The sequence below is a fragment of the Fragaria vesca genome, linkage group LG6 (genome assembly GCF_000184155.1).
Source record: "Fragaria vesca subsp. vesca linkage group LG6, FraVesHawaii_1.0, whole genome shotgun sequence".
NCBI classification, from domain to species: Eukaryota; Viridiplantae; Streptophyta; class Magnoliopsida; order Rosales; family Rosaceae; genus Fragaria; species Fragaria vesca.
The window spans coordinates 23,520,609-23,533,971 of NC_020496.1; the positions used below are offsets into that span (position 1 = coordinate 23,520,609).

The window sequence follows — 13,363 nt, forward strand, 5'->3', positions numbered from 1 at the left end:
ACTAAGACCCAATTTGGTATTGTTTTGAGAAATAAAATCACTTAATCACTATTTTCAATAGATTTTTTGTTTGGTAAAATCTTATAATCTGTTTATCTAAATAACCACGTTGGGGTGGTTTTTTTAAAATGATTTTTTTTATTTATATTTAATTGAGTATTCTCACAACAATACTAAATTACTAAACGTAAGAAAGTTTTGGATTCGACATTGGTACCTAATCCTTTACAGTGGCATAGATCTTTTCTTAATAGGCTTTAATATGTTTGTGAACATGAGTCTGTTGATCAGCTCTTTGTTATTTTCCTTAATTTGGAATTCCACAAATCACCTAATTTTTCGAAATACCACTCCTCATCCTAATTAAACTAGCTTATTATCGTGAAGTGACACTTGCAGCTAGGGCTAGGATCGGGCCCAGACCGGCAAGGATTTTGGAAGGACCGAGACTGAACCGGTGACTATTAAACTAGGCCGGTTTCTGCACAAAAAATCGTCGGGACCGGCAAGAGCCCGGACTGGCAAAAGCCTGGCCGATCTGTCAGTTTTTCGGGCCTCAAAGCATTCTTCAAATATGCAAATGCCTTTTCATTTACCAATTCAATCACCACCAGATCTGATTTCAAAAGAAGCTGATAAATTATCAAATGAAGAAAAGAATCGAATACTTGGGTGGTGAATTAACGTTGTTGATGTTGTGTGAGGTGCAGATACAGTGAGGTGGAGAGACCAGAGCGGTAGAGGAAGAGTCAACTCACCATAAGTTACCCGATGAAACCAACGACGGAGAAAGACTCTAATCTCGTTGTGCGGCGCATGCAACAGATGTCTCTCCACTTGTAGTTTCATCGTTGGAGATTCTAAGAGCAAAAGGCTTGACCTTCTGAGATCAACAACCATTCCGCTATGTTGGTGAGATCCGGCGAAGTACTTCACGATTCTGGAATTCGCTGTGCGCAGCGTTGAGTTTTATACGGCGACGAACTGAGATGTGGTCGACATGTCTCTCACTCGATTGAGATCAAGATGAAAGAGAGACATAGAGATGAGTGACCTCAAACAATCAAACCTCAATGAAGTTAGAGACAGACTTTTGCGATGGTGAGACAGTTGAGGTGAGGGGCTGTGGGCCCGAAATGTTGTGTATCTACAAATCAATAGCTAGCCACTTGAGTTTTATAAGTTGGAGGTGGATGTGGGTGTCTTTCAGTGGGTAATATTGGGTTAATACTAACTGCCAAGCTTTTGGACCACAATATTTTTCTAATATTAGGGACCGGGCCTGACCCGTCTGTTATTGGGACTAGACTGAACCGGAAAAAAAAAAAGTCTAGGACCGTGGAAAAGCCCGGCTCGATCAGGCCAATCGGTCTGGTTCGGTTATGCCCACCCTTGCTTGCAGCTTCTTATTGGCAGGCTAACAATTTGCCTTCAAAATCTATGGACAGAAGAGCTAGTACCATTACTTGGCAACCACCTTGAGACCATAAATTTAAACAAAATGTCAACAAATCGGTACGGCATAAGAGTGCAACGATTGGCTTTATGTTAATAGATCACACGGTACAGGTATTCCTTTGGTGTCCGCAAGTAGAGGAATTACATAAGTATGAGTTTTGATAGAAGAAGCCACTGCCTTGCGTGAAGGTTTTACACAGTGCTGGTCTTAATGGCTGTAAACATGTGGTGGTCGAAGATTCCAAAATTTTGGTGGATTGTCTAAATAGCAAAATGACTACACCATGGAGAATCAAATTGCTCGTAAAAGACACTCGCAAACTTGCAAGCCAATAGCTTGATTTCACTTTGTTTCGGTATGTTTACCGTGAGGCTTATTTTGTTGCCGATCAACTAGCGGATAGTGCAAATACACATCCTGCGCGCTCCAACTATTTGATGATATTATCTCCCCATGGTCCTGTCCCCAATGTTCCATTTAGATCAGCTAGGAGGAGGATATGTCCGGATGGTTTGTTTAATATTTCTATTGTTTTTAAGTTGTCGAAAAAAAGAGTAAATGTGATGGGAAAACTATTTTGTGATGAAATTTATTGAGATCTAAGGATCAATTACAAAACCTATTGTTCACCCCACCTCACCAATTGCTTATGTTAGTAAGGTTTGAATGCACCACCTCCGTATTTAGTTTGGTCACAACGTACTCAAGCACTAAAAACCTTTAACGTCAAAAAAGGAGCTAAGTGCTACCACTCCAGGGCCTATTCCTAGACCTGGAGCAATTTAGGTACGACCGCTCCTCAAAAGATTTTTTTCACAAGCTGGGGTTCGAATAAAGAACCTTATATTACCAAATTATAATCCTTGCAACGTCTTTCCCACTTGAATGATTTTTTTTTTCATATGTAAATTTCATCCAAAAATAACAATAACTGTACATAATCTGTTTTATTTATTTATACATAATCTGTTTTTGGTTACCGACCGGTTGAACACGTTTTCTACTTGTTCCCATATATGGGGTAGCTAAAAATTTGAAAATATATATACATAAGGGCAACATTGTAAATTCACATGAACGCTGAGCCTATATAGATTCACACAGAGCTGGATTAAATTCCCAATTTCACTCTTCTGAGTTTCTCACAGTCTATACAGAGCAACCAACCCAAAGAAACACCATGTCAGGATACCCACACCCACCGCCTAACTACGGCTACGGCAGCGCCCCTCCCCCCGGCAAACCCTACTCCTCCGCCCCTCCTCCCTACGGCGCCCCTCCTCCCGGCTCAGCTCCTCCAAACCAACACCAGCCCTCCCCCTACGGAGCTCCTTCCGCCCCCTACGCCTCTCCTCCTCCTCCCCAAGGCAGCGGCGGATACGGCGCTCCCTACGCGGCCCCACCCCAAGGCGGCGCCGGATTTCCAGCCCCTGGCCCACCACACGGCGGCGGAGGAGGAGGCGGATACCCGTCCCCGGCTCCTGGTTACGGAAGCCCGTTCGCGGCTCTGGTGCCGTCGTCGTTCCCGCCAGGAACCGACCCGAACGTGGTGGCTTGCTTCCAGATTGCCGATCAGGACGGGAGCGGGTTCATCGACGACAAGGAGTTGCAGAAGGCGCTGTCGTCGTACAACCAGAGCTTCAGCATGAGGACTGTTCATCTTCTCATGTATCTCTTCACCCAGTCCAACTCCAGAAAGATCGGTAATCGATTTCCTCTCCGATTTTACAATTAGGGTTGCTGCTGCCGGAGATTTTGATCGGCTCTGCGGAGCTGAGCAATCTCAATACGGCAGCGTTTTGGTCGACTCACTGGAATGTGAAATGTCGTTGTTGCCCCTTGATATCTCGCCCACGAGAATAACGTTTCTCGTGGCCGCGTAACCCAACCGCGTTTATTTTTGTGACGGATAAATTACCTGGCCCACCGATATTATGAAATATTCTCATGCTTTTAATTTTTTTATTTTTTTTACATAGTTTGACGGTTTGATATTATTCCTAGCCGGTAACTATTACTGATTTCTTGTGTTGGGTAAATTGTTGGATATACAGGGCCTAAGGAATTCACCGCTGTGTTTTACAGTCTTCAGAACTGGAGGGTAATCTCCATTGTCCTTTGTTTTGTTTTGTTGATACGTTTATACTTTATTCTTACTTTTGTTTTGTTTTAGTTGGTAATTTGGAATTTGGATTACTTATTGTTGTGTAATTGGGTGGAATTAGGGAATATTTGAGAAGTTTGACAGAGACAGGAGTGGGAAGATTGACTCGAATGAGTTGAGAGATGCATTGGGGAGTCTGGGATTTTCTGTCTCGCCTGCGGTTTTGGATTTGCTGGTGTCCAAGTTTGATAAGACTGGAGGTCACATGAAGGCCATTGAATATGATAATTTCATCGAGTACGTTCTCTCCTCTTTTCTTAACTTATTTCATTTCCTTTTTCTTTTGGTGGCTTAATTTCATCTTTTTTAACCACTCGATAACTGATACTGAATCACTGCTTCTTTTTGTTTTGGGGAAATGCAGGTGTTGTCTTACTGTTAAGGTGAGCTTACTTTGCTGATTCTGTGCATTATTCACTTACTACTACTGAGATTGTGCACGTAATATTAATATTAATCCGGTTTTGGGATTGCACAATTGTGGAAGTGTTCAACTTTTTACCTTATAGTTCAATTTAAAAAGAGGAATCCTGTATTTCTTTGCTTTATCTTTTCACATCTGGGATACACCTCATACGCATTGTACATCTCCTTAAACTTTCCGATATTAATAACCTTAAGAACAGGCTTTCATTATTCACTAGTTTAACTCGACAAGAGAAAAGAATGTAGTAAATATTTGTAAATTTACGGGTTAACAAACAAGTTCATAGTTGCTGGAAATTCATTTGATTGTGTCTCTTGCAGGGATTAACTGAGAAGTTTAAGGAGAAGGACAAAGCATACACTGGTCATGCAACTTTCAGTTATGAGGAGTTCATGTTGATTGTTTTGCCTTTCCTCATCGCATAGAGGGTGTTAATGAAGAAAGACTTTATGAATTCTCTCCTTTAGAGTCTAGTGTAATATTTGTGCTGGTTTGCTAGCGAACTTTGTGGTACAGCTGTATTTGCTCAACTGCTATAGTATAATAATGTTCACTGAACATTATGCAGGTGTTCCGTCAAGGCTAGATATGTGAATGGATATATGCCATATGTTTTGTTATGCTAGAAGAGGTTTATGGACGTACATTTGTTTGTTTTGTTTGATGATCAAAGTTGTTCTGCTCACTAGCTTCTGACGTTGTGCTAACCTGGCAAGCTTGGATGCTGCCTTGTTAGCATGTTGTCAAACATATGAAAAATATCCTTCCTAACACATATTCTCAGAAGAACATGTAATAGAAAATGTCCCTTTACAATCTCATTCAAAAGCGACCGGAGATAAGCCGTATCTCAGAAACCAATTGACAAGCAGCCCTCAGCCTCCGGTGTCATCACAGATCCAACCTTCAAGCACGCACAACTCCACCACAGTGCCAGAATTCCCAGACACCACCTAGGAGATGTCTGATTGAAAGCACCACCACTAACGGCCTTGAGCAATCCAGGGGCCAGACTCCGCCATTGGGCAGTGCGCCTAGGTCTAGGGCCTCTCGCTACAGACCTCACAGACGTGCAGATGAAGAAAATAATTTACTTGGAATGCAAGTTGGGTGAGAGATACAGACTAGCCATACGGCCCATACCAAAGACGTCCATTCCTTTCCTTCCAGACAAACCAAACGATGACGCAGGCAGATGTAGCTACATTACAACTATTCGAACCGGAAACAAACCTAGAAATTCCTTCACAAAAGGGAACTCCCAGCAAATATGCAAAATCGTTTCCTCAACATGCATTACAAAAGAAACACCCATCCTTCACAAGAACTCCGTGTGACCGGAGCTGAGAGCTTGTAGGCAAAACAACAGAGCAAACTTACTAGAAATGAACCTTTATATTTCCAGGAAACATCAGCAATCCAAATTTTCTCTAAGGCATCATGGACAGAATTGGTTTGGAGCTAAGAACAAGGAAAATGTGAAGTTGAATATGAGCTAAATGTTTTCAAGTTTGTACGAGTACTGTATTATTCCATTTATTAGCATTTTGCACAACTTTGCTAATGAGTATAAAATGACCCATCTCGCAAGCTTGAATCCTCCGTTCTCATTATGAAAAAAATGCTCCAGGATAATGCCATTCATTATAAACATTAGAAAATTTCACCATTTAGACTCATTATTACATGACACAGACTGCAGATGACATGGAAATACATTGTTCTGAAAATCATGCATCGTCACAGGAACCAAATATAAGAGTACAGGAAGCAGATATGATCCAAAGTTCTTTAAGCTTTCTCAGGTTCTAGATTCATAACAAGCACAACCTTCATGGTTGAGGAGGCAGTTTAACAGCTTGAGCATGGTGACTGATGTGATCGTCTATGAAGGTAGAAATGAAGTAGTATGAGTGATCATAACCGGGCTGGCTACGCAGTAGAAGTGGAACTTTAGCACTGCTGCATGCCTCTGCAAACTTGTGTGGCAGCAACTGATCATTCAAGAATTTGTCATCCTCTCCCTGAACCAAAATAACAATAATGAGTAATTTAGCTCAACTGGGTTCAAAACACAAATAAAATCTATAAAAAAGTACATATACACATACATCTACATACTATATATATATATATTCATGTACAGTTGCTGGACTGAGATTGATCATTTAGCTTCCCTGCTTGAAAGATGTATTATTATCATTTTTTTCTTTCCGACGTAGAAGATAAAATGGTTTGACAGGGAATAACATTACAGTTTATCCTTTTAATTTTTCTGTTATAGATTCCAAATCCCATTTTGTAATGCAAGGGTGATAAATGGTATGCTCATAACTAACACCCTATTGCTTATGCCTAGTATGACTATAAACTTGGGCTTCTTTATCACTGGGCCACATAACCTATAATTTTTTTTTGGTTTTTAATCACATTGGATGTGATCAAACCCAGACTTTCATTGATGAGTATGGGAATCGGGAATAGTAGTAAAGAAATGTAAATAATCATTTGCTTGATTGAAATGATCAACCACATTGATTCGATACTGCACCTGTTTTCTAAAGGTTTTAGGAAAACAAAATGGGTTCTTGTTACTTACTGTTGTAGCATGTAAAATTCACCTACAATGCTGAATTAAAATTTGGAGATGCATCTTCTAATCAATAGCACTTCCAAGGAAATTTCTTCTATTATACAATGGAAATTGGTCCACACCCTAACCTAACTTTTCGGAAAGATTGATAACTAAAATATAATATATGGCCATCACAAATGCTAATTTGGTGATGCATCTTCCATACAATGGTGGGTTTGCAGCTTCTTAAGGTGTTAGAAACAATGGTAGACCAACAAAATTTAACAACTCTTATCAAGGACAAACAATGAAAATCATGGCCGGCAAAGATTGCATGACACAAATTATACCTGATCAATTAAAATGGTGGCTGACACATCCTTCACCTTCTTAACTAGGCATGTGGCATCATATTCCTGCAGTTTTTGCGTACAGCTTGTTACAAAGTAGGGATCAGAAGATCATAAGAATAATTGACACAACTTGATTTCTTGACTTACCTCCCAGTCAGTTTTATTGCCACCTAGATAATTTGAGAAAGCTTTCTGGCCCCATGGACAGTTGGTAGGATTTGCAATTGGTGAGAAGGCAGACACTGACTGGAAAATAAGTGAATAAGAAGTCACAGAAAAGAGATAGAAACAATGTGACATTCTACGGTGATACCAACAAGATCATTCCAATAATTGCATTAGATGTAGAAAACAACATTTTGTAAAGTCATTAAACAAAAATCAGTTTCTTCTTTTTAAAGGAACTCAATTTTAGAATGTTTAGATCTACTACCTTATATTTGTCTAGGTTTCTCAGGTAGATTGTCAAAGCTCCATGTCCACCCATTGAGTGACCAGATATAGATGCCCGCAATGTATCAAGCTGTGGAAAATTTTCGTTTAGAAGTTTGGGCAACTCCTTCACAACATAATCATACATACGCCAGTTCTTCCATTTCTCCTGGGTAGCATTGAGATAAAATCCAGCACCTGGTGGAGAAATAATGGAATGCAAAGACAAAATTCAGTGACGGTTCTTTACACATATTACTAATGACTAATCTCACAAACTACCATGCCAAGCTTGTCTATTATGTATTGCATGCAATAAGTCGCTGCAAGACATGTCCCTTATTTTAACTGATTTGTTAACTGGGAAGATATATGAAAAACAATTTAGCATTAGGTATTTAACATCTGCATTAGAAAAAAAAAAAAACTGAAGTTAAGAAAGATCAGAAGGTCAAAAATTTTGCATGAACAGAACTCTAGGTCCTCAAGCAAATTCTGCTATGGAAAAACACAGACAAAATTACTACAAGCCCACGAGAACAATTTTCATGTTATTCAATATGATAATCATAATGTCAACCATACAAAGATAGTCTAGATGACACCCATTATCAATAGAAAATTACCATTAGGTTACTTACTAACAGAATCACTCGATATCTACTATATATTCTATGTAATCAGCATGCTCATGCACTATGACTTAGTTGAGAAAATAATTAACTTCTCTTCCATGCTTCGCTCATCATAGAAGCGGGTGAATTCACTCCACATACAATTTTGTTCACCATCATAGAAATGGATCACACAAGAGCTCTAAAAGTTCGAATGGGTGATATAATTGCTAGATCCAGAGATTACTTTCAGCTCGTGTGATATGTTTACATTATCCATTTGTCAAACTTTGAAGAACATGTAAGATCAATTAGCCCCAAAACTTCATTTATACCTTAATTAAGAAACGAAAAGATGAAAAAATACTTCTGAAAAAAGGGACCACCGGTCATTAATTAAATCCATGGAGAGGTAGTTCATGGAGAATAAATTCAGTGTCAACTCTCAAGTACCACAATAAAGGTGAGAGGTTTACAAAGGGAATCAAGTCTTTTGTATTACTGACCTTCTAAGTGGAAACATTTCTTTTAACAAAAGTAAAATAAGTAGAGCCGATTTCTTTTAGGAAAAACAAACATTTAAAGAAAGTAGATTTTAAATATGAACATGAAAGTTTGTTTACGAATTAAACTTGCTTGACTACAAAAAACAGTTTGGGTTCTCAAAGAAAAAAAAACTTGGGTCAAGGTCATTCAAAAAAACTTTTATACCCAGGGTACAGGGCTATTCCATCTAAAAAGTTTGGCAGGAACCTATACAACCCTATTATTGGCACCATACAAATTATGAGAGAAAAGCAGGCACCTTAACATTGGCTACAGGGTTCCTTTGGTTCAAACATTGAACAAAACTGCTGCTACATGATTGGGATGTTAATAATAAAGTAGGTGAGTAAGAATTTTTATTTATTTTAAATATATCAGATATCCTTGTAGTCTCCCCATTCTAAAAAACACAGCAAGAAAACAAAACTCACCTTTACCCCCCTAAAAGATGATACCACCCTACCTACCTACCATACATCACATGGACCAATGCAAAGCATTACAAGCTTTCATTAGTAAAGGTATACAGTTTGGATGGCCTATGGTTGCTCTGGGGACATGATGTGGGAGGCTGGATACACTAACAGGCAAGTGAAGGTATAAAAATATTGTTCCTCACTGTTTAGACTCTTGTCATCCTGCCCTACTGGTTATGTTTACTTCTTCTCCCTCTTCTGAACATAAACATATGTCCTTCCACCTAAAACGCAATAAAAACTATCTTATCCTCATAAGAAACTACAGTACATTAATACTATATTCCCACCGATTGTTCAGTATGACCACTCATGCACCTCAACACCTTTGTGCCAAACATGTAATCTGGAATGTTTCGTAATGGTTCAACATCTGTACCAAGGAAGCACCAAGGCATATAGCATTCAGTGGTAGATTTGTGTATGTACAATAGTTGTGTGGCCTGAGTTATGAAGGAAAAATATTATATATAGGGCTCTCAATATAACACACACACCTAAACGGTGACTCCATGTTAGATGGTTGATATAAAAAGAGCTTATTTTGGAATGCAGTTTCTTAGATGCTATCTGTTCTGAGTAAGGTGATAAAAGTTTACCAAGGAGGTAACACAATTTCTCACAAACACTTCACGAGATGATATATAACAGTCCAATGTTTCATACCTACACCAAAATCCCAGCTCTCTGCTTCTCCTTCAATAGACAAGCCTCCTGTAAAAGTTTTTGCATGAAGAAAAAATCAGGATATGGTGGTTTACACTGAGCTTATTATAAGAAATGAAAAACATAGATTAGATGGAAGCTACTAGCAGGAGTTAATGTGAACAAGAGTTTTTGTAATTGCAGTAGTGGCTTCTCATTAGAATTTCAATTTCCAACATAAATCTATCGCATTCCCTTTTTTTTGCCTGGATAATAAGATAACTAGGAATTTGATATATAGAAATGAGAAAGAAAAAAGAAATTCAGAAGAATAATAACGAAGTGAAATCTATTGTTGCCTCACTCAAGCTGTAAAGATTAACACCATAGTTTCACAAGATAAATATCAATTTGATCAAGGTAGGAACCCGGCTTACTAGGAGATGTATCAGGGGCAATCAAAGCAATACCCTCCTTTGCGGCAGCACGCTGAGCTCCTGATTTGATTATGAAATTCTCGTCCGTACAGGTGAGGCCAGAGAGCCAGTAAAGAACCTACTCATCAATGCAAACAAGACATGTTAACTATGATTGTTGCTCATCATAAAGCATCAACTACAGCAGTACCGGAAAGTAGTCTTCAATGAAGAGTTATCTGAAATTTTTTAACTACCGAAGGTTCCCAAGAATCTAATCAAAAGGTTTTAAGCTATCAACAATGACATATGACACAAAATGTAACCGAGTTTTTTCAACAAAGACAATGTTGTCAGTTAAGTGCAGAAAGAAGTATGAACATAAACTAATCGAAAGCCACAGTTCTAGTTTTCTCAACTGAGTTGTGTCGTCACAATGTGTCCTTAGTTGTGCATACGTCATCAACATAATGAACAGAAGACATGCACAAAGAACACAACAGAACTCCGGAAGACAGTAGATACAAACAGAGCAAAACCCATATCAGCTGATACATTAAATTCCACCAAAATAACTCTTAGGGAAGCGAAATTAGATAAAAACCCAGATAATCAGTGAATTTGGGTATGAAAATAATGAAAATTTGGAAATGGAGAAAGAGGACTTACGGGGAATTTGTGGGAAGGAGAAGGAGAAGGAGGGAAATAGATGTGGAAGGTCATGGAGCAGCCGAGAATAGTACTGAAGTGCTTGTACCTCTTGTTGTACCCTTCGAACATCTTTGAGCTGCTGATCTCTGTGGGCTTACACTCCTCCATCTTTGCACTGCTACTTTTTATTGCTGGCACCTTCCGTATATAAAATACACAACCTACACCCTACAGTAGTCAAGTCTTTTTCTTTTATTAATTTTTTTTTCTTTTTTCTTTTTTTGCCTCAATAACCTTTTCTGTTGAATAAAGCCTCAAACAACCACAAACAAGCTAATTCTAAAGGGAAAAAAAAAACCCTTACGTTAGCTATAAATAAACTATACCTCTAGGTTTGGCATTTTTGTCCCGAAACAAACCAAATCAATCGAAACCAACCAAACCAAACTAGTTGGTAACCAAATAGTTCAGTAACCCAAAGTTTGGACCGGTACTGCTGTACCAATTGTCTTATGTTGGTTCGACAATAGTATGTGTTGTCAAAACATCGTATATCGTATTGTATCGTATCATTAAATTAACTAATATTTTTGTTTATTATTTATTATACTTATTTTAAGAGTTCAAATTGATTTGTGACGCTAATGATAGAGAAGTTTAGTCGTCTATAAAAGGAGACGTAAATGTGTTATTGAGACTATCTTTATGCACCCGTATTATCAAAGAAGTTTTCTTCTGCTGCAAAATATTATTGATAGTGAAAATGTCGAAATTCAACTGTTCCATATTGAATTGAATTTCTTGTTTATATGATTGAGACTATCTCAATGCTAGTAGAGAATTATTGAAGGGCCAAAGACAATGTCAATTCCTTAGAGATTGAAGTAGAAAAGTGGTTCGAACATATCAAATAAGGTTCTAGTGATGGTAGCCATGGCCAATGCTATATAGTTTGTAATTAACTCGTTTTTTAATCATAGTGAATTAGTGGCGTTTGGTAACATTTTCTTGCTTGTACTTCCATTTTGATGAAAATGTGTTTGGTTAGACATTTCTCAAAACGTAGAAAATGTGAATTGAAAATATTCTCAATTTTTACAAGAAAAATTGACATCAATTTGTACAAGAAAAATTGACATCAATTTGACGTTTTCATTTTTTCATTTTTTTAGTTTAGAAAATATGAAAATATTTTTACAATAAACTACCAAATACATTTTCAAAATTAAAAATTGCAGTCTCATTTTCTTATTTTTATATTCAAAAATCATTTTTGTACACCTATTTATTTAATGTGCCTAACCATATTCATTCCGCCTTCGTCTCCTCTTTCTGCACACCCTCCATTCCTTGTACATTCATTATAAGCATCAAAAACCATATTCATTTCCATTTAGGACTTTTTGCTCGTATTAAGGCCATCGAGCACAATCCGTCTTAAGCGTCTTAAGCGAAACCGATCAGGTTTTGGATTTTTCATCCTAGGGAGGCACAATCCCTACTTGAATATTTCCTGGGTCTAAGCGGAATACATTAGCTTGATACCTTTTCAATTATATCTCATTCTATTACTCAGAATAAAATCTTAAAGTGATAACTTATAGATCAAAGCAAATAAATTAGGTCACCATGCAAGTAATTATGTCATCAAGAATATAAAGACATGCCAAAAATAGTAGAAAGCTACCGATCAAGTAAGAGTAGTTCCTCGGAGCAGAGATTCGTGGATATTTTATTGTGAAACACATTTCACTTCTACAAGATCTGTGAGTTCCTGTTTTAATTCCAAATCCACATTATTGCTGAAAACAACATTACTTTTTTTTTTTACCTTGAAGCTTGCTCATATATGTCAAGACTTCTTTTTGTAGAAATTGAATTTCATAGATGGAAAAGTTTTACACTCGCTGGATATATACAGATCCTATAGCTAGTATTTTAGGAATAATTACAACTAAGGTAAGCAATGAATACAGATCACAATTAGTGATTCTACAGAGAAATTAGGAAGGTAATAGGTGATTGAAATCACGCTTGATTTGGGGAGAATCCATATCAGCTTTAATACCCCCCGCAAACTAGGCGGCCTTGGGCTGACAAGTTTGAGACACAAGGCAGAATGGCGAGATTTGTGGAGAGGCTTGGTGAGTAGGTCAGCTGGCTGGTCAACAGACGGAATGTAACAAACACGGTGACTACCAAGAGCAACTTTTTCACGAACAAAATGGTAGTCAAGTTCGATGTGCTTAGTGCGGGCATGGAAAACCGGGTTAGAGGCCAAATAGGTTGCACTGAGATTATCATAGTGAAGCTTAAGAGGAAGGGCTAAGTGCACACCAAGTTCATACAGTAAATGGCCTAACCAGGTTGTTTCAGCAGAGGCATGAGCGAGAGAGCGGTACTCTGCTTCAGCACTAGAACGTGCTACTGTCGGTTGCTTCTTAGAACACCATGAGATGAGATTGGAACCAAGATACACCAAATAACCAGTGGTAGAGCGGCGTGAATCCGGACAGCCGGCCCAATTGGCATCTGAGTAAGCCGATAGTGTAATTGGGTGATGTTGAGGGCGAAATGAAAGACCATGGTCCAAGGTACCCTTGAC

General features: G+C 38.3%; 2 protein-coding genes across 3 annotated transcripts; one reads left to right on the plus strand and one right to left on the minus strand.

The window, feature by feature from the left end:
* The first annotated feature begins 2,604 nt into the window (after positions 1–2,604).
* Positions 2,605–4,626, plus strand: LOC101306735 (probable calcium-binding protein CML49-like). Its single transcript, XM_004303592.1, has 5 exons — positions 2,605–3,162; positions 3,514–3,560; positions 3,685–3,860; positions 3,988–4,006; positions 4,371–4,626. Exons 1-5 carry the CDS (start codon positions 2,640–2,642, stop codon positions 4,473–4,475), a joined length of 870 nt encoding a protein of 289 aa, XP_004303640.1. The 5' UTR covers positions 2,605–2,639; the 3' UTR covers positions 4,476–4,626.
* A 1,012-nt stretch (positions 4,627–5,638) lies between these two features.
* On the minus strand, positions 5,639–10,993 carry LOC101306250 (S-formylglutathione hydrolase-like). Of its 2 annotated transcripts, XM_004303590.1 has the most exons (8): positions 10,777–10,975; positions 10,129–10,246; positions 9,713–9,760; positions 7,693–7,815; positions 7,412–7,608; positions 7,126–7,224; positions 6,976–7,041; positions 5,639–6,074 (listed from the first exon to the last, which is right to left on the minus strand). In XM_004303590.1, exons 1-8 carry the CDS (start codon positions 10,924–10,926, stop codon positions 5,883–5,885), a joined length of 993 nt encoding a protein of 330 aa, XP_004303638.1. In that variant the 5' UTR covers positions 10,927–10,975; the 3' UTR covers positions 5,639–5,882. The 2 variants fall into 2 exon arrangements, with proteins under 2 accessions (XP_004303638.1, XP_004303639.1); XM_004303591.1 differs by lacking the exon at positions 7,693–7,815 and having other exon boundaries at positions 10,777–10,993.
* Between the last annotated feature and the right edge of the window lie 2,370 nt (positions 10,994–13,363).